At 31.1% G+C, this 21,561-nt stretch overlaps 3 protein-coding genes and 1 long non-coding RNA gene across 5 annotated transcripts; 2 read left to right on the top strand and 2 right to left on the bottom strand.

Moving 5' to 3' along the window:
* Positions 1-705: 705 nt before the first annotated feature.
* Positions 706-1,923, bottom strand: LOC112705433 (F-box/kelch-repeat protein At3g23880-like). Its single transcript, XM_025756263.1, has one exon. The coding sequence runs from the start codon at positions 1,921-1,923 to the stop codon at positions 706-708; it is 1,218 nt and encodes a 405-aa protein (XP_025612048.1).
* Positions 1,924-2,623: 700 nt separating this feature from the next.
* On the bottom strand, positions 2,624-8,859 carry LOC112707862 (probable boron transporter 7). The gene is made up of 12 exons (XM_025759868.3): positions 8,563-8,859; positions 8,053-8,135; positions 7,751-7,943; positions 6,914-7,052; positions 5,341-5,500; positions 5,034-5,200; positions 4,760-4,933; positions 4,457-4,552; positions 4,244-4,360; positions 3,761-4,068; positions 3,259-3,517; positions 2,624-3,154 (listed from the first exon to the last, which is right to left on the bottom strand). The coding sequence occupies exons 1-12, from the start codon at positions 8,655-8,657 to the stop codon at positions 3,011-3,013; spliced, it is 1,935 nt and encodes a 644-aa protein (XP_025615653.1). The 5' UTR covers positions 8,658-8,859; the 3' UTR covers positions 2,624-3,010.
* Positions 8,860-11,345: 2,486 nt separating this feature from the next.
* LOC112707861 (uncharacterized) lies at positions 11,346-15,946 on the top strand. Of its 2 annotated transcripts, none has more exons than XR_003156147.2 (7): positions 11,346-12,069; positions 12,534-12,802; positions 14,334-14,434; positions 14,649-14,701; positions 14,828-14,883; positions 14,961-15,027; positions 15,607-15,946. It is a non-coding gene; the product is annotated as an uncharacterized lncRNA (long non-coding RNA). The 2 variants fall into 2 exon arrangements; XR_003156148.3 differs by having other exon boundaries at positions 12,445-12,802.
* Positions 15,947-18,607: 2,661 nt separating this feature from the next.
* LOC112705431 (F-box/kelch-repeat protein At3g23880-like) lies at positions 18,608-19,771 on the top strand. Its single transcript, XM_025756262.1, has one exon. The coding sequence runs from the start codon at positions 18,608-18,610 to the stop codon at positions 19,769-19,771; it is 1,164 nt and encodes a 387-aa protein (XP_025612047.1).
* Positions 19,772-21,561: the final 1,790 nt, after the last annotated feature.

Genomic DNA, 21,561 nt, shown 5'->3' with positions numbered 1-21,561 from the left:
GTGTGTAAATACCAAATAGACATTGGGTTCATTTGGTTGAGAACTTGAGAGAAAAGAATTGTGTGAATTCTATGAAATTGATGTATGTAATATTTTAAATTCTGTTTTTTGATATTTATGAGACAAAATGAAATTGTCTCATAAAATTTCTGTTACACAGTTCAAATAGATTTTAATTAAAAGTTTGTAAGACTTATTTTATTAAAATAAAAGAAGGTCATGGATTTAACCTCCCTTTTCTAAGCCTTCTATAATCTTAAAAAGTACTTAAGATAAAACCTTTTAAAATTATCTTATACTTATTAAAATTAAAAAATCTAATATAAACTTTTATATTAATTAATGTCAAAATTTTATTTTTATATTTATGTCTGTTATAAATTTTTTTAATTTTAAATTTTTTTTACCAAACACAATTATAGTTATAATTTGATTTTATCAAACACATTTATACTTATTAAAACCCACTTATTTTATCCTAGGCAGGTGGTATGGTTTTAAATATTTTTTTAATAAAACTATTATCAATACATGCCTTAATTTGTCCACTTCTAACATACCATGAATATTGTGAATTTGCAAGGAGGAACAACAATCATAGGGTTAAAAAAGCATACATAAATTAAATTATTTTATTTAATAATTAGAACTGCAAGTTATGGAGTACAAAAATACATATATAATATGGAATCCCAGAAATTAATCTTAGGAGAAACATGAAACCAAACTTTCATGGTAAACATGAAAAAACTTTCCATAAGAAAACTTAGACAAAGGATAAATCGACAAGCTGTCACTTGAGATATCAATCATAGGATGAACTACTTCTCTTCTACGAAAATTATACACAAGCAATTTAGTCCGATAAAATTCTCCGTATGCCAAAAGAATATAATCTTCTGACATGTACAAGGGTTCTAGCCAGTTACCCGGCGTGATTATTCTACCATTGAATGGGATTCTTAACACTATAGTCCAAGATTCTTCAACTCCATACTCCTTCATTATCCAAATAGTGTAAGCAGCTGTGTTATCATAGGCAGGATGAAAACATATAGAAAGAAAGTTCTTGAGAACATGCAAAGAAGGGACGTCCTCAAAGAAGCCTGGGAGAGTGTGATTGTTTCTAGGTAGGCGTAATCGACCAAAGAAGTTGTTTCTAGGTAGGCGTAATCGACCAAAGGACTCCGTTTCCAACTCAAAGGTAAGAATGAAATACTCCAATAGTAGTCTAAATGGATCATCATCCTTCCGATTCTTACTAGGATCATGCGCTATCCAATTGAGAGTGCCGCTCACGAATGTTCCGCTATGACACCATGTAAAATATGGAAATATTGGATGATCAACCGTTTTCCAAGAAGGATTTGCATCCAAGGTGCAAACTATAGCTCTACTTCCCAATCCACCGACAGTAATAGATGTCTTAGAACACGTAACAAATTTATACTTGTTACGTAGGGCATCATACCCTAAGCCACAAAATACAGGGTGTCGATCATCGCCGTTGGGGTACTCGAATGGAACGATTAGGGATACCCAACGGGTACAAGGATTGAACAACGTTAGAGTTTTATAGGGAAGACCTTCACACAAGCAAAGCAACCCGTTGCAAGATCCCTGAATGCTTTTGTATTTAATATGAAGTGGCTCGATTCTAGTTGGTTGAAGCTGATTATAAAGAAGAGATGATACAGAGCACTGCATGACGTCAAGCCCCTCAGATTCCAAACTACAATACACTAATCGAGGTTGAGTTGAGCGTTGATGGTGGTGCATGACGAATTCATGGCTGGAGATGAAGGAATTCCATGCACGGCAGACGGTCCTCAGGAGCAGGAGGAGCCTCCCTGGAAGCCACAGCAAGATTTCCCAAATCAGGTCTTCCGGAAGATCGCATTCATCAGATTCATCCTGCCTCATTCCCGTTGGACAATTAAGGTTAGGGTTTGGGTCTTTGTTTGTTCAATGTGATGGAATATCAATAACGTAGAAGAAGATAGAGCGTGGCACACATACACACACTTTGGATTTTTATTTGATATATAAGATTTGTTTGGATAGGCTTTTTAAAAAATAAATTTTTAAAAATCTTAAAAATACGATCTTAAATGATTAGATATTAAATATATTCTAAAAAAATTTAAAATTCAGGTTATCATGTGATCTTTTGTGAACATTACTAAAAAGATAAAAAAAAATATATTTTTAAAATTTGATAACTTATGTTAAGTGATATTTTAAAAAAAATTATTGTAAATGATAAATTTTTTTAAAAAATAAAAAATATTATAGAGATCAAAATTTGTTCTTATTTTTTTATACCTTTTAAATAATTATTCAAATGTCTTCACATAAATTCAGATCAAATGTACAATTTATTTATTAAATATAACAATTTTTTGTCACTTATAAAAATATAATATTTATTAATTATTTTTGTCGCATTTTTAAATTATTTAAAGTCTTATTGTCATTCGTATCTTTAAGTATTATTTGTATTAACAGCGGAAACTTTCGAGTGCTTTTTAAACAATTTATCCTAATAAATAATATTTCTCATTACAATATTGTCCCAAGAGAAAAAAATATACTTGGAAATGTATTTCGTAAGAGAAAAAAAGAAATAAAACAAACTCTGTATTATATAAGAGAAAAAAGTGTTAATACATCTGATAAACAATAAAAGAATAACTTTTGTAAACCAAAAAAGGATAAATACATAAAAGAATAACTTCAAAGTGATTCTTATATCTTCTCTTTTTCTTCCATAATACATTTCAGTTTCCCCTACATCCCATCTGACCCATTGGAATTTTATTCCTCCCTTTTCCAAATCTAACTAATTAAGGGAAAGTTTATTTGAAACATTTTGATATGCATTCTTTTTGAATGCATTTCAAGATTAAATACTTTCTTGTTCCACAAAAGATCACCTTCTTATTCTACCTGCTGGTATGTTTATCATGTTATCTGCATCTTAGAAAATGCAGGAAAAAATTCATCAGATTCAAACATGATCAACGGAGGTGCGTTGGCCTCTATCGAAGCTCACGTTTCTATGTTTCAACTCTCCCCTGTGTGTTGTCATCTCATCCAATAGCTCTGCATCACAGAACTCATCTTCTTCTCCGCTGTCCTCGGTGTCAGGTTCCTTATGTTGCAAGAAAAGAAACAAACAAACAAATTTTATACATGTTATCATCTGAACAAACGAGATAATAATTTATTGAGCAAAAGAAGGACAATAGATCCTACCAGTTGCGGAGCACCCTCAACCTCCTCATATTCAGAGGAATCAAGTTCTTTGAGATGATCCGGGTTGAACATTTTGGGAAGCAAGCGTTCCCTAATAACAATGAGAAGGAAGAATGGTAGTGGAAACAAGATTCCACCTACTGGCACCCATGTCAACCCAAAACAGATTCCAAAGTATAATATTTGCAAGGCTGTAAAAGTAACTATCGTTTTATATGGTACTGTCTCCACATATGAGGCATGAGAACCTTCCAAAATTCTGCTCATAAAAAACAACCATTAGCAAAAGAGTTTACAAAAAAGAAATAACGCTACACATCCAAGTCTATTTATAAACTAAGTCCAACCAGTCGTAGTTATAACTGATTTTTGTTATGTTAGACCAATTTCGTTGAACTTGATTAACAAAAAGACTTGGATGTGTAGCATTGTTTATGAAAAAGTGTATGAATGAACTTATCTGATCTGATTCGATCCAAATTGTAACAAATTATATACTTGCCTGGTACGGCGGCTCTTAGTGACAAAGAGAAGTAGTATCCTTTCCCAGAATTGATTGCCGGGTAAACTATCGATTGCCATGTAAGCGAAATATCCCCATAAAACGGAGGTAGGTATCCTTTTGATAACAGAGATTGCTAAAACGGATAGGCCGATCAGAACGGACTGCAATAAGTTGGACACTCTTTGCTCTTTAACCCTCACTGGTAGGTGCTCATCTATGTGTTTCTCAGGATCAAAACCTTTAGAAGTTCCATCCTTGTTGTCAGGGTTCATTACAGCTTCTCTCAAATTCTGCAACTCTCTAGCCTGTGCCAAATTCATTATATTCAAAAACCTTTAGAAGTTCGCGTAAAATTATCTTTATATGAAATTGATAATTAAAATCGTTAGATGTCAATTTTATCAAATGTACAAATCATGTAATAATTTGAAACTATTAATTTCATACAAAATAAGTATATTTGAGAACAATAATACTTACAGTAGGCTCAGCATCCATTCGTCTGAGAACATCATGCATCTCTCCGTATATTTCAGAATTGGTCTTGTTCATCCTAATGCATTCCCGGGCACTTTTCACCATTTTCTTTCGGAGCATCTGCAAATTGATGATGTTGAACAAATATTTGAGTAACAAAAATTAGGAGTCTTGATGTTGATGATGTGGAAAGAAAGAAAGGAAAATGATGCATACCTGTCTCTTAAGAACTGCCAAACTTTTTGTATGCATTGGAGACTGGGGAAGGACTCCGTTTGAGGGAGGAACGCCCAGGAGACCGCAGATCAGAGTCTATAAAGAAAACAAACTAAGGTTATTTCATTTACTTTATCAAAATTGATTAAGACTATTATGTTTTTATTGAATAACTAATGACAGAAATTGATTTATTTAACAAAATACATAAAAGATTGGAGACAAATTTAGTTATTAGAATTGATTGAAGTGTTGGACTGAAAATTCGAATGATTTAGAGAATTACTCTTAAGAAAAAGTTACCATTATTCCAAGCAAAAGCATATCACAGTGGTAGGAAGATGGCTTTTGAAGATTGTACTCATGTTGTTGAGCCATTTGGGAAGCTACGTTATGATCGAAAAAGTATAATCCCGCGATCATCACTGCCGGAATAATCCCCGCGAATATATAAGGAATCGGCACCTTCCCCATGTCCTAAACATTTTACATAGATATATATGAACAATAATGTTGAAAACATGCATGGTTGTGGATAGAGAAAATGAATATATAGAAGTCTGCATGAAATTAATACCTTTACTATAGTCCAATGATAGAGAGATTGAGGTTCCCATGGAAGTGGAGAATCCAACCTTCTAGGAACATCTTTAGGAACACCTCTTGGCTTAGCATAAGATACTGCTGTCCATAACACTACCATCAATGGAATCCCATAATCAGCAAGAAGGCTTCTCATCCACCCTGCACCCACAATGCTAACATCAATAAGCAGCATTTACGAGGCGGAATTCGAACATTCAACACTTACTTTAGCAATAAGTGAGCTGATAACTCGATCAATGCATATTGGTAAATATATTTGGATATTAATATTTAATTACCTGTTCCATATAGCCATGATCTTGCTTTCCTGGTCTGCATGGAAGTGAGAAGCACTCCAAAAGCGAAAATGACTGCAAACAATCCGTTAATGTATTGCCAATAGAATTCAGCTTTTTCTCCATGTTCAGATTTTGGCTCGCGGAATTCCTCCACTACTCCCTATGGTTCAAATCAAACAAATGATTTATTTGGCCTGAATGAGATAATTTTTTCGGTCTAAGATGTCAATTCCTTTTTCTAAAACTTATTTTATCAAAAAAATTATTTTTTAAGAGAATTAATAAAAAAAATTTATAATTTAATCAAATTTATAAATAGGTTGTTACTTACTTTTTAAAGTTCATAATTAGATTCTCGTATTTTATAAAAAAATTTAATTAAATTTATGCTGTTACAAAAACGTAAAAAGAAATTAAATGTTTGTAAATATATTTTTGTAGGTACTTAATTGAAAAAATTAGTAAACAATAATAAGGACTCAACTATAAATTAAATTATATTGTCATATACCAAAGTTTTTTTTAATTAAAAAAAGATCTGATTATTTGTTATTTGTGATTATAAAAAGTGAAATAGAAGATAACCATTTTTCTTTTAAAACAAAAATCTTGAAAATAAATGTTTTATAATTATATTATATGAATTTAAATATAAAATAATAATTAAGACTTCTAATTCATCCTCTAAATATCTTTATGGTTTTCAAATTTGTAACAATATATATTACTTTTGAAAACATAAAAAAATATATAATCTTTTATTTAAAAATTAAAAAAATAATTAAGAGAATAATTTAAAACCTCCAATTATTTTCCTTAGATATATCAATGAACTAAATAAAATTAATGCGATCAATAAAACAATTATAAGAATAATCTTAATATTTTTTAGTTTTTTTATATATAGGTAAACTATTAAAATAGTATCCAAAAGTTAGCATAGTTGACAAAAATAATTTCAAAAGTTACTAATGATAAATAAATTTATGAAAGATTTAAAAATTCGATAATAATTAAATATTAAATATATATTCATAAAAAGATTTTAAAAATCAAATTTTGATGTGATTTTTTTCAAGTATTATTAGAAAATTAATATTTTTTTTATCCTTACAATTTGAAAATTAGATGTCAAGTGAGTTTTTTTTAAATTTATGTGCCCACGCTTCTTTGAAAAATAAAAAAATTCTAAAGATCAAATTTTACTTTGTGTTTTGTGTGCATTTTTTAAATAGTTATTCAAATGTTACCATAAAAATTTGGATTAAAGAAATAAATTATTTAATAAATACAAAAAAATTTATTATAAAAAATATAATATTATTAATTATTTTTTATCATATTTTTAAATTTATTTGTTGTTTGTATCTTTAAAAATTATTTTTATCAATCAAAATAAATTTTTAGATATTATTTTAATAATTTATCTTTCATTTATATTATAAAAAATAAATGAATAAAAATATTTTAGTTTCATATATATTTATAATTTATTTTTATTTATAATAAAGTTTTTATTGTTTTTTTTAATTTAATACCTATAAATAGATTATCACCGTGGAAAGAGGATTACCTTTACAGCCTCCTGAAAAAAGAGAACTGTAATTAGCATGCCAAATAATTCGCCTGCAACTCTTGTAAACCTTGTGATAACTGAACAAGCATTAAAAATTGCAAGTAGAATCAAGAAAAGTGCACTCCATACACAAACCCTACAACAAAAATTGATGTATATAAGTTAAAAACACATGTCTTATAAAATATAAGATCCTATTTTAAAGAGTGGTATAAAAAGATAAAAATAAAAACAAAAGTTCTATTTTTATAGTTAATTGTCTCTTTTATTATATTTCTAACTAATAACACTATTGTTTTTATCAAGTAAGAGTTTTTTATTTTTTATTTTTTTGGTAGATAATAGCATAGATCATTAGTATAAATTTAGTATTTTATGTTGATATAACATAATAAAATAGAATATAATACAAGAAAAAGTATTAAGTATGATATAAAAGAAAAGATAACAGTGTTCAATGTTGATATCATCTAATTTTACATTCTAAAATAGTATTATAAAAAATGTAGAAACTATATTAAGGCAAGAAAATAATAAAGCAAATGAATAAATATTTAAAATGACTTTTGAAATTATAATTTATATCTTAAAAAAAATTCTTTTACTTAAGAAAATTTCTTTTACTTAAAATAAATTGTTAATAAAATATATTTAAATAAAATATCAAATGTTTTTATTTTCTAAGATTTTTTTAAAATATCATTTAAAATATGTTTTCTTTTAAAAACTAAACCAATTAACACAAAATCGACAAAGTAATGGGAAAAACTAGAGGAAAAATTATAAAGAAAAATATTATAAAATGAATTTGTAGTAATAAGTGTGGTAACATACCATCCAGCCCAAGGCAAAAAGAGCTCTTTGCCAATTGCAGGAAGGCTTATGCTAAATTTGTAAAGATAACTATACATTATAACAGTTGGTTCGGCAACTCCTAAAATCAATAAAGGTTGTCCTCCAAATATTGAATGAATAATTCCACATAGTGCTGTGGATGTCAATGCTTCTACTGCGCTCAACCGTCCCTCTGTTTAGTAGCAAATATAATAATAATTAAAAAAATTGTTATCTCTTATATTAAAAAGAAAAACCCTTAAAAATATTGAAAAAAGATGAATATTTAATTTGTTCAATACCTGTGTCTCTGCTTAGTTGTTCTCCGAAAGCAATGACAGGAAGAGCGGACGCAAAGAATATGTAGAATGTTGGTGCCAATATTCTGTTTTACACACCATATATAGAAACATCAATTAAAACTTTATTCATAAAGTGCATGTGCATGTTCATGTTTTGAGTGTCATTATTAGGGTCAATTCAAAACCAAAAACCTATTCAAGTTTTATACATACTACACTTGAAAAAAAATATTAAATAAACCAACTTATATAAAATACATAGACGCATAATAACTAATTTGTTATGTACATTAGTATTTTTTGTTTGAGAAATTTAACAAAAATTGCCAGAAGGAAGAAAACAAGAGGAGGAATAATTTTAAGCCTTCAAAAATTCTTTTAAAGAGAAAGATTTGTTTGCGAAATTCATCTAAAGGAGCAATATCGCAATGGATATCCACGCCTGGTCGAGACAATAAGAAGAGGAATAATTGAAGAAAAAAGGGGAAAAAAAGGAAAAATTATTGGTACCTAGCACCAGAAGAAAATGCAGAAACCCAATCATGTTTGTAATATTTTATTCTTCCTTTGAAATCTGTAGATATACCCTGAAATGCAGCTCCCATTTTCTTTTTTCCAGAATTAATGAGGGGAATCACAACGTTTCCTTGAATGGGAACACAGGAAGCGTGGGTCCCCCACAGGATCCCCAAATTATGGAAGTTGGGTCCCTTTCTTTTCTGCTAACTTTTCTTGCTTTTTTTTATTATTATTTTGGGTTTGGGAGATTATTATTTCTCCCTATCATCAGAGGAGTATTATGTTTTGGAATTATTAAATATAAACGAGTTTAAAAAATGGAAATTTTCTGTTTGGTCAACGTTTTTTAAGAATTTGCTCTAGAAGTTGTAGTAACAATTTCTTTTTCTTTTCTTTTTTTAGTAAGAGTTGTAAAACAATAAAATTTGGTAAACAACGTTTTAAAATTAGGGTATTTTGTATAGGCAGCTAAATTTTAGATGATATTTTTAGAATTAATTTTGGAAATGATTTGAATGGAAATATTATTAGCACTCATCAATAAATGCCCTTCTTTCGTTTTTAAAAAACAATAATAATAACCTATTAATTAACCTACATAAGTATATTATTCAAACTTAGTATTACTAATTAAGTTATACTACTTACTGTACAAATTTTATTGAATGTAAGTTAATTAATATATTTTGAAAAGTTCAATATATATTTTTTATTTTTAAATTATCACTAAAGTTTAGTATTGGTCTGAGTATATTGCCAAAGTCTATGACTCACGCAACGATTACTTGTGGTTGTATAAGCCGATGTTTGGTTGAGAGGAGCGGAAGAATGAGTTTTGGCTTTGCACCAACTTATTTTAGAAAAGTACAAGTGTTTGGCTTGGTTGTGTTTTAAAGATGCTTGTCCTACCGCAAGTTTTCATTTCATAAGAGAGATGTTGTCATCGGATAGATGTTCTAGATACCTTTCTAGTTAGGAGTCAGTTTTACATTGTATTCTGGATTGTCCAAAAACTCGGCTTGTATGACATAAGTTGGATATTTCTTGTCATCCTCTGAATTTGAAGAACTGGTTCTTATATCATAGCAAAGAGCATCCATTCAGGTTCTTTTCAGGACCTTGGTGAATATGGTAAGTAAGGAATAATAACATCTTTAATCTTCATGAGACTGGCCTTTGGAAAAAGTGATTTGTCTGACGTTAGTTTCAAAAAATGAGTTTAAGAGTATTTTTGAATTACAACGTATATCCCTCCACTTTATTCTAAGTGGTTCTTGGAATAAACATCCATTGGTACTTTTAAGATTAATTGTGATGTTAATTATCATGTTTCTGGTGATTGTGTTGGTTTTGTTTACGTTATTAGAGATTGTAACGAGAGAAGCGGGTGTTTGGGAATGATTGAGAATAATAATAGTATTCTTCAAGAAAAAATTGTTTGCTATTTGGAGAAAATATCTCTTAACCTGAAAAGTGGATCAACGAGATGTCATTTGTAAAACGGATTATGTGGAAGCGTTTAATCTTGTTACTAATCACCAAGATGATTTTAGATTTATTGACTCGTTGGTGCTCAAAATAAGGGATATCATGCATTAGAATTAGTTTGTTAACTTTTGTTTGATTATAAGAGATGTAAATATGATAACAAATACCATAAAAAAATAGTGATGAGATTACAACTTCATCAAATAAAACTTTTTTCTCTTATAAAGAGTTTAAAAATAATTTTAAATGAAACTATCCTCTATTTAAATATTTTTTTATTTATCTTATTTAAATCACAAAAAAATTATTACTAAATAAATAACGACATTACCCTGTCTAAATTAAAGAAGACTAAAGTGAACTTCAAATCTTTTATGAAGGAGAAGGATCTTTAAAATTGAATTTGGTGCATTAAAAAAGTTCAAAGCTTAACATATATAGGAAGTGCAAATTTATTAATGCTGACCTCTCTCCATTGGGAACAATTCACAACTCACATCCTAGTTGTAATTTGTAAAGTTTGTGATTTCTTTCTCTACTACAAATCAAATTAAAAGTAAGGCTGTTTCTTTATCGAGACAAAACATTTAAACAGAAATACAGAGACATAAAATTATATTTGACAGAAGAAATATAATATTAAATTAGTATATTTTATATTAATCATAATAAAAAGAACATAAAAATACTAAAACACAATTTATTTTTTATTTTATCTTTTATTATTCTTGTTGATTTTTTATAATTATATTTTTTTATTATTATATTTTTTATCTCAAATTTTTGGATGAAAAAAAAATCTACTTTATTACCAAATAAAATAAAAAAACACAAAATTTTGTATTTTTATTCTTTATGTTTTATTCTCAGTGTTTTGTCTTCGCCTGTTAAAACAAATGCATAGATATATATCCACTACAAGAAAAATACCCATTCAGCCACACTTTTTTTAAGCTACATTTGAAAAGCGTAGCCTATTCATAGAATAGGCTACGCTTTTCTCAGTGTTGCCTTTTTTTAGAGAAAAGGAAACACAATTCTGGCATCATTTAAAAAGTGTAGCTTTAGATATTATAGAAATCACTTATAAAGCGTAGCCGTATGTTAATATCTATGGGTACACTTTTATATCAAAGAGAGCGCTTTTTAAGAGTAGCCTATTTATTAAGTTTTGGGTGCGCTTCAAAAGTGTTGCCTAATATATCTAAGTGAAATGTCCAATAACACTTAGAAAATTTTTTGAATTTTCCCCAAATGATACATGCGTACAAACACTTAGCCAAATCAGAAAACATAACACTCGATCATCACTACCCTTAGCTTTTCAATTCTTCGCGCCACTCATCACCCCCAAATCAGAAAAAGGGATCGCCATCACTACTCAACACTCACCACTCACCACTCACCATCTCCACCAGTCACTCATATTCGTCACTCACCACTCACCACGCCATCACTAGTCTTCATCGTCGCTTCTGTTCGCTGCGCTCTCACATTAGGCAAAATTTTCCCCCCTTTTCGTATCCATTCAGCCTCACTCACGCACTCTCATCCTCCCTCAACTCACACACACGAAAGAGAAGAAATCAGAAAAGGGGAGCACAGGAAGAAGAAGAGAAGAAGAGAGGAGAGGGGAAGGAAGGAAAGAAACGACGACGCCGCATATGGCTCCACCGCTGTCGAGCGCCAGTGAAAGAGAGCTCGAGGGAGAGAGAAAACGCGATGGAGGAGAGAAGAAAGGGGTGCTTGGTCGCCGCTGAAACTCCACCGCCATTGCTAGGGCTTCTTCCACCGCTATCATCTCCTCAAGATTCAGATTCCCTTCTTCTCTTGCATCAATTTCTCGTTCCACGCTATCATCTCATCTCTCCCCGCTTTTCAGATCCTCATTAAATTTCTCATCATCTCGTTCTTCTCGCCATCATATCGTGGTCAAAGCCACCGATGACTCTTCCAACCTATCCGGTGATGATCCTTTTCGATCTTTCCCGTGGTTCCAATCCGACTCTGGTAATCTTTCCTTCTTTTTCCTGAAATTTCATTCAAGTAGCTGGATTTTTCTTTCACTAATTGTTGTAATTGAAGTTCATTTCAATTGCGGAATTTGATTCTGCAGCGCTAGTTGTGATTGTGCAAGTTGTGAAACATATTTTTGTATATATAATATTCAAATGTGTGTGCTTTTTTAGAATATTTGAGCTGAAATCTTGAAAATTAAAATTAGTTTTTGTTGAAATGAAATGGTGGAGCTTTTGCTTCTTCTTTTCGATGTTTATGTGCTCTAAGTTATGGTTATTTTGTTTCTTCAAGGCCTAGTGATTTTGCTGCTTTAGTTGAGTTAGGTATTCTTCAAGTATAATTTATAAACTTTCAGAGGATTTTTAGGTTATTGAAGGGTGCAGTGCTTTTTGGATTCATGGCATTTGGTACTTTTTAAGTTTTAATTGATCGATAACTGAGATTGCCTTCATCAGAGTAAGAAACAGAAGGCAGCAAAGAGAGGGAGAAAGAGAGCAGAACCAAGACGGAAAGAAGGAGAGACAGGACAAGTTCCTCCACTTCTTCTTCTACTTATATGAGTGCTTGCTTCATCTGGGTCATCACAGACACACACAAATAGAAGAAAGAAAAGAATGAAACGGAGTTGAGGGAGAAGGGAGGAGTGACCGAAACTTCAATTTTGTGTGGCTAGGATTTTTAATTCAAGGAAGAAGCACAAACAGAATTTTGAACTTCAAAAGAGGTAAGGGTTTGAGTGTTTAGAAGGATATGTTTGTGACGGATTGATGGTGCTGTTGGTGAATTGTAGGTTTGATAATGTTATTTGGGGTTTTAAGTTGCTATGTGCAGAATTTACTTGAAGGCTAAAGGCCATGTTTTATGATTGAATTAGTTGGTAGTATAAGTTGTTGTGCTTGAGATGGGTTCTGTTATAACTAAACCCAGTTGGATGATGATGAATGATGATTTATTATGTGAATGAATGATAGAAAGTACATGTGAAAATTCTGTTTTTAACATGATGCAGAAAAATGAATGTTCACTTGTGTATAAGCACTTGAAAACTTGGAAAATATTGACTCTGGATTTTTGGGACTGCGCTAATCACTCTAGCAACTTTGGTTAGTCACAAGAAAGTTGGAATTATGGTTTTAGGGGAGTTTTTGGCTTAAATATAAGATTTGGTATGTGAGGTTGTTGGAATTACTTGATGCAGAATTTCTGCATATTTGGCAGTGACTTAAAATAAATTCTGGTAATAGTCCAGACCACCTTTTTGGATAAAATTATTTTTCTGTAAAACTCAGGTGTGTCTTGAATGTGCCATAAAAATTTCAAGGGATTTGGCCAAGTGGTTTAAAAGATATGAATTTTTGAAAACAGTAGCTGCTGCAGAATTTTTCTGGTTTTCTGGTTCTGCAACATTGATTTCAAACCACTGGAACTTTTGTTTTACGTAACATTTTAAGTTGCCACCAAAGGGGTTTTGAAGATCTGCATCTTCACTTTAATTGAGTACAAATTTCATGTTCATATCTATTTTGTAGACTTAATTAAGTCACTTGGAAGCTGGGTTGCTTGCTGGAAATTCTAAACTGATTTATGAAAACAGGGCATTACTTCCAATGGAGAATTAATTAATCAAATGAAGTGATATGAACTTAAAACTTGTTTGTTTTGAAACTTAGGAAAGTTGAGTGTAATCTACCCAAAATTTAGAAGCAGCGGATTAGAATTGAAATTATTATGGATTTTATAAAAACGCTGCTGCTTGCTGTTTTTCTGAATCTTTACAAGTGCAGTAGCAGAATTTTAAAACCTTGTATAAAATTCAATTCTGGTCCAAATGTAGTAAAATATAATTCAAAGTAAAGGTTAGGATCTCTAGAGTTACTTTGATAAGAGAGATAGTCCGTGCGTAGGCTTTCACAACATAAAAACCACATAACAAGACAGCAAGGTGCTGTTCCTACAAACCTAGAATAACAGTCTCGGTTTTTCCTCAATAGCTGGAGATAGACTGCCCAGAAAAATATGATTTCTAGACCTTTAGAAACTTGAGTTTAATACGAACATGTGGACATGAAATTTGTGAGTCCGAGTCCGTTTGTGATATTAATCGTTAGATAGAAAACCGGTCGCCAAAAGGGTATTAGGCTAAACAAGCTAAGAAATGAATAAGAATGTACGATAGATGGTATTCATTTGGATTGTTACAGGTGTAATTTATTTGCTAAGTACTATATTGCTAATTTGTTTCAATGATTTCTCAGAAATTCAATGGGTTCATGAGGATAGAATTACATTGTTCACCGCTGATGGACTGGTGCAGATTGGAGGCTCCATCACCCCTCGCCATGTTAGCTCTTCAGATGTATGATTTTATTATGCAATTTCATTAACCATGCTTGTTGGTGTTGGGGTTTTAACTTTTTAGGATTTATCTTGGATTTATCTTGGCTTTAAAGAGAGAAGACCTAATACAAAATTTACGAAATCGCTTAGGAGTTATTTGATTTGGTTATGACTTATGAAAACACTTTGTTGTTGAATAGCTTAATATAAACTGGTTTTCTTTTGTGGTATAGGTAGTACCGAAGACTATTGGAAAAGATAGGATGCTGCTCAAGTAATGGCTCAGGTTGAGGACTTGTGTTTTCTTCACTTTGCATCGATCTGTAGAATTTTTCTTCTACAAAATTCCTCAGCTGATTAAGAATATATAGTTATTTTGTTTACTGACATGATGGTGTTTGTGTTGTTGTAGTTAGTATGGGAAGGACTTGGACTCGGAGGAGGGACAGATGTCCGAAACTGGGGCAGGTAGAATGATAAAACCGATTGTGCTCTTTTGTGTCTAATGAATTTCCATATGAACTGCTTCTTTCCTTGTTTTGCAGCCTGGTTTATCAGGCTATTTCAATAGCAAATAATGCATGCTGGGCTATTGGAGAACTTGCAGTTAAGGTATGTTAATGTTATGTGCTACATTCTGATTAAATTTTGTAGAATTGTATTGTGGCTGGAATCTAATTGGCTTAGTCAGAGTTATGTGCATAATGTAGTTTTAAACTGTTAGTTTCAAAAGCCAATTAGGACAAATGGTTCTGCTCTTTGTGATTGCTATTTGACTGTTATCTTTTAATTTTCCACTTATATATTTTTGTCTTATGAATTTTTTTTGTCTAAAACAACACTTGTTGGCACAATTGACAATAAATGTATGAATTTAACTAAATTTAACTAAATTCCAATGGATATATATGTGTGTATATATATTAATGTGAAGTTGAGCGTACATATTAGGAGGTTAATAAAAAGAGTAGTAGGTTTGGTAAGCTTTCACTGCTATATCTTTATGCCTTTTAGGATGGCTATGAATGCTATAAACAATGCTTGTAAGAGATATTGGCATTTGGGATTTGATGAGTTATAGGTTATTCTTTTATTGATGGGGTGATTCTTTTGTTGTTGCCTGTCAAAGTTGCTGCCTTTAGACTTTATAAGTTAAAAAAGGATTCACTTGGTTGCTGGAATTGATTGCAGATTTGAGTTATTTTCTGTGGTCACCACATTTTAAAGCAACAGCTCAAAGAAAAAGCGACAACTTTAAAAGATGAACTTGGAGACATGAAGGCCAAACAGTAGCAACAAGAGGAAGAGATTCATGGATTGTGGAATATGGTTTAGTTATTAGAAAATACTTATGTAAGATATAATATTTTAGTTTTTCGTAGAGTATTAGTAGTAAATTCTAAGTGGTCTCTTGCTTATTTTGATATGACTATGCTTAATTTGGTGTGAGATGTATGAATATTCAAAATTAATTTCATTTTAATATTTTTGGTTCTTTATAAATATATTTTGTTTACAGATAATTTTTATTATTTAAATAAATTTAGTATAATTTTATATTTATTTTTATTTTATTTTATTTAATTCATTTAACTAAAAATACAAAATTATATATGTAATTATATTATTAAGTATTATATTGTACAAAAGATTATTGGAATATATATATATATATATATATATATATATATATATATATATCAAAAATTAAAAAAAAATAATGAGGGACCTAAGGCTACACTTATATAGAGTAGCTATAAGTATACTATTTGTTACGTTTATAAAGTGATGCAGTAGCCTTGAAAAGTGTAGCCTATTCTTTTGAATTCTGGTAATTATTAGTGCTGAAAAGCGTAGCCTTTGGTCCTGGACAGCATCACTTGAAAAGCGTAGCCTATTCCCAAACGCCAAAAGCGTAGCCCTTGGTGCAGAAAAGCGTAGCCTTTGAGAATAGGCAACGGCTGAATAGGAATCACCCCAAAAAGCGTAGCCGTAGCCCAAAAAGCGTAGCCGTAGCCTAAGGCATCATTTTTTTTCACTTTTGGCTACACTTTTCAAGTGTACCTGAATGGGTGTTTTTCTTGTAGTGATCCCTCCTTTATGTTTTGTCGTTCATGTGGAACTCCCTCATCTCCATCCATGAATTCGTCATGCACCACCATTAACGCTCAAGTCAGCCTCGATTAGTATATTGTAGTTTGGAATCTGAGGGGACTGACATCATGCATTGCTCTGTATCATCTCTTCTTTATAATAATGAGCTTCAACCAACTACAGTTGAGCCTCTTCAGATGAAATACAAAACCATTCAGGGATCTTGCAACGCGTTGCTTTGCTTGGGTGAAGGTCTTCCCTATAAAATTCTAACGTTGTTCAATCCTTGTAACCGTTAACCGTTCCATTCGAGTACCCCGGCGGCAAGTATCGACAACCTGTATTTCGTGGCTTAGAGTATGATGCCCTACGTGACAAGTATAAGTTTGTTACGGGTTCTAAGTCATCTACCGTAGCTGCCGGTGTGTTGAGAGGTAGAGCTAAATTTGCACCTTCGATGCAAATCCTTTTTGGAAAGGAAAAGTATATGGAACTATCACCTAAAAAATAAATAATTTAACTAATTTATAATTATATTTAATTAATTTTATTTATTTTCAATTTATAATATTTGATATTAATTGTTTCTCACTTTAAATTAAAATTCTAAGATTACTTGAAAAATTAAGGGCGGAAATTCTAAAACTCTACTTCCAACAATCTCAATTCCTAATTTTAAATTTATCCAAAGACATTTTAGTTCGTTTTTAATTGATACCTTCTTAATTCCCTATCATCGTTGTCTTGAAAACAGTTGATCATCCCGTGTTTTCATATTATACATGGTGTCATAGCGGCACATTTGTGGGCGGCGCTCTCAATTGGACTTATATTGTTTACAATCCCATTTGGGGAAGAATAATTCTGCCAGACATTTGTTTATCCTGTGGTTAATAACTCACGTGACACTTTGTCAAAAAAATTTTTTGTCTAAGTTTGCATATGGGAGGTATTTTCATGTTTATCATAAAAGTTTGGTTTTATCTCTATCCTAAGATTTACTTTTAGTTTTCCATATTATATTGGCTCCATAGTTGCCGTTCTAATTATTAAATAAAATAATTTAATTTATGTATGCTATTTTATCCTGTGATTGTTCCTCTTTGCAAAATTCACGACATTATGTTATAGTATATTTTTACTGAAATTTGATAAGCTCAAAAGTGGACAAATTAAGGCATGGATCGTAATACTTTTATTGAAAAAGTATTTAAATTTGGTTTGGTAAATTTTTTATTTATGGCACTGTTTGATTTAAAATATAAAAATTAGATTGATAAAAGATAAGATTAGGACATCTAAATAAAAATAAAATAAAAAAGTTGAAGATAAAATTTTAAATATTAGATAAATAAATGATAAAATAATAATTTACAAATAATTCTTATTCAATTTTATTTACAAAGTAATCATTCATCTTTTATTTAATTTTAAAATTTATTTTTTTATATGTATTAATTATTAATCTTAGTATTGAAAAAGATAAGATTAGGATATCTAAATCAAAATAAAATTAAAAAAATTGAAGATAAAATTTTAAAGATAAGATAGATAAAAAATAAAATAAAAAATAAATTTTAAAATTAAATAATAAATAAAAAATTAATTTATAAATAAAATTAAATAAAAGTTATTTAATAATTATAAAAAACTTAAAAAATATATTTTATTATTAAGATCATTTAATAGTCCAAACGTTATTGAACCATCAAATTTACTATGTATTTAATTTGTTTAGGTGTTATGAAATTGTTAAAAAAAGAATTTTTTTTAAACAAAATTTTAAAAATAAAAAAATGCAAAAAAATAAAAATAAAAAAATTTTAAAAACCATAATTTATATTTTTTTAAAATATTTTTGATATAATAAATAAACATACTTACTAAATAGAAAATATTTTTATATCAGATATATAAATATAAAATTATTTTTATTTGTTAAACTTTTTTTAAATAAATTCACTTTAAAAAATTTTCTTAAAAATTCAACAAAAAAAAAGTGTGTATGTGTGGCGCGTCCTACCTTCTCCTATTTATTGATATTCCATCACATTGAACAAACAAAAGCCCAAATCCTAATCCTAATTCTCCAATGAGAATGAGAAACCATGAATACGATTTATGCAATCTTCCGGGAGACCTGTTTAGGGAAATCTTGCTGAGGCTTCCAGTGAAGCTCCTCCTGCAGCTGAAGACCGTCTGCCGTTCATGGAACTCCTTCATCTCCAGCCATGAATTCGTCATACACCACCATCAACGCTCAACTCAACCTCGATTAGTGTATTGTAGTTTGGAATCTGAGGGGCTTGACATCATGCAGTGCTCTGTATCATCTCTTCTTTATAATCAGCTTCAACCAACTAGAATCGAGCCACTTCATATTAAATATAAAACCATTAAGGGATCTTGCAACGGGTTGCTTTGCTTGTGTGAAGGTTTTCCCTATAGAACTCTGACGTTGTTCAATCCTTGTACTCGTTCCGTATCCCTAAACGTTCCATTCGAGTACCCCGGCGGCGATTATCTACAACCTGTATTTTGTGGCTTAGGGTATGATGCCCTACGTGACAAGTATAAGTTTGTTACGGGTTCTAAGTCATCTACTGTAGCTGCGGGTCTGTATAGATATAGAGCTAAAGTTTGCACCTTCGATCCAAATCCTTCTTGGAAAACGGTTGATCATCCCATGTTTCCATATTTTACATCTTGTTATAGCGGCACATTTGTTAGTGGCACTCTCAATTGGATGGCGCATGTTCCTGATAAGGATGATGAGTGGTTCATTCTTACCTTTGACTTGGAAACAGAGTCCTTTGGTCGATTATGCCTACCTAGAAACAATCACACTCACACTGGCTCCTGTTACTATGCCCCTTCCATGCAAGTCCTCAAGAACTTCCTTTCTATGAGTTTTCAACCTGCTTGTGATATCAACACTGCTTGCACTATTTGGATAATGAAGGAGTATGGAGTTGAAAAATCTTGGACTGTATTGTTTACGATTCCATTCGGCGATGCAATATTCCGATCAGACATTTGGCTAGAACCCTTGTACATCTTAGAAGATGAAATTCTTTTGGCGTATGGTAAATTCCACTGGAGCAATTTGCTTGTATATAATTTTCGTAAAGGAGAAGTAGTTCATCCTATAGTTGAAGTTGAAGGCTCACGTGACCGTTCAACAATTTGTCCCTTGTCTACATCCGTATATGAGAAGTATTTTCATGTTTATCATGAAAGTATAGTTTCATGTTTACCCTAAGATTAATGTTTGGTTTTCCATATTATATTATGGTTGAATTGTAATTTATTTTTGGATTCCATAGCTTGTGTTTTAATTATTAAATAAAATTAATTTAACTAAACTGTGGGGTTTAAATTCCACCTTGTGTTAGTAAACTACAGACTCTTAAATGAAACACATTACTTTTTTAACTTTGATTGTTCGTCTTTGCAAATTCACAACATGTTACCGTGTATTTCTATGGTAGTTTGATAAGCTAAAAAGGTGGAGAAATTAAGTCATGGATCGATAATAGTTTTAGTGATTGAATATGAATAAACAGGAGAAGATAGGAGCGGCACACATACACATACTTAGGGTTTTTGTTTGATAATTGATATATACGGCTAAAGACTTTTGATTCATCTTTTAAAAAATTATAAAAATAATTTTATATTTAAATATTTCACATATATTTTTATTTAATATTATGATTGAGTATAATAATATAAATAATTTTTTTTATGATGCTAAAAATATATTTTTTTAGATAAAAAATCTTTTAAAAAATATAAATTATAACTTTTAAATTTTTGAGTTTTTTAAATATTTTTAAATATTTTATTTTTTTATTTTATCAAATACAAGTAAATAGTTAAATTCGTCCTAAAAAATTATACAACTTTTAAATTAATCTTTGAAAAAATTTTTTAATCAAATTTATCCTTAAAAATTTTTAAATTAGTCACATTAATTCTTCCATTATCTTCTTTAACAACGGTGTTAATAAAAACCGACATAACACGTTAAGTTACTTTTCAACACATAAAATATTTTTTTTACGGGCTAGCCCAATAAAGATTTAAACTCGACCCACCCGCCCAAAACCCTCACCCATTAGCCATCTTTCCTTTGCTGAACTCTTGCCTAAATGACCAGCCACTGGAATCGTAGGACACTGGAATCGAAAAACCCTTCCCATGAATTCACCGGTAACTACCGCTGAAGAAGCGGATCAACTGCAACGAAGCAAAAAGAAACTCCGTAATGACAGAGGAGAATTTAAAGGGGAGACATCAAGGATAGCTAGAGAAGAGGAGTGGATGTGCGAGAAAACGTCTTTTGTGGGAACTAATGGCAAAAGAAGAACGTATGCCGATCTTGTTATGAATGGAAGTGCAGAACCAAGATCGGATGACGAAGAGTCTGACTCTGATAGGAGTTCATCAGATGATTCTGAAGAGGAAACGGAAGAGCAAATACCGATGGAAGAGCTTTTCAATATGAGCCAGATGCAAAGAGACGCTCTAAAGAAGGAGAGAAAGGAGGCCAACCGTCAACCATCAATTTCTGTTGAAAGACTCCCTAACGGCACCATCAGTATTACAGTTAATAAAACAGAGAAGAAAAGGTTAGAGAAGCCTTGGAAACACACGTTGATAGTGAAACTCCTGGGGAGGCAGATTACGTATGGAGTGCTGAAAAGAAGGTTAGACACCATGTGGGCCAAGTCAGGAGGCATGGACCTCATCGATGTTGGTAATGACTTCTATGTGGTGAGATTGTTTAATGAAGAAGATTACTGGCATGTGATGGAAGGAGGTCCCTGGCTACTTTTCGATCATTATCTAACGATAAGAAGTTGGACCCCAGACTTCAACCCCTTCGGAACTACCATCAATAAGGTGGCAGCTTGGATTAGGCTCCCAGACCTTCCCATTGAATACTACGACAAGCGTTTCCTGGGGACAGTAGGTGATCAGATTGGTAAGACGCTTAAAGTCGACATGAACACAGCGAATCAATCCCGGGGTAAGTTCGCGAGACTC

Source organism: Arachis hypogaea, chromosome 8 (assembly GCF_003086295.3).
Source record: "Arachis hypogaea cultivar Tifrunner chromosome 8, arahy.Tifrunner.gnm2.J5K5, whole genome shotgun sequence".
Lineage (NCBI taxonomy): Eukaryota > Viridiplantae > Streptophyta > Magnoliopsida > Fabales > Fabaceae > Arachis > Arachis hypogaea.
This window is presented reverse-complemented; position numbering and strand designations above follow the sequence as displayed.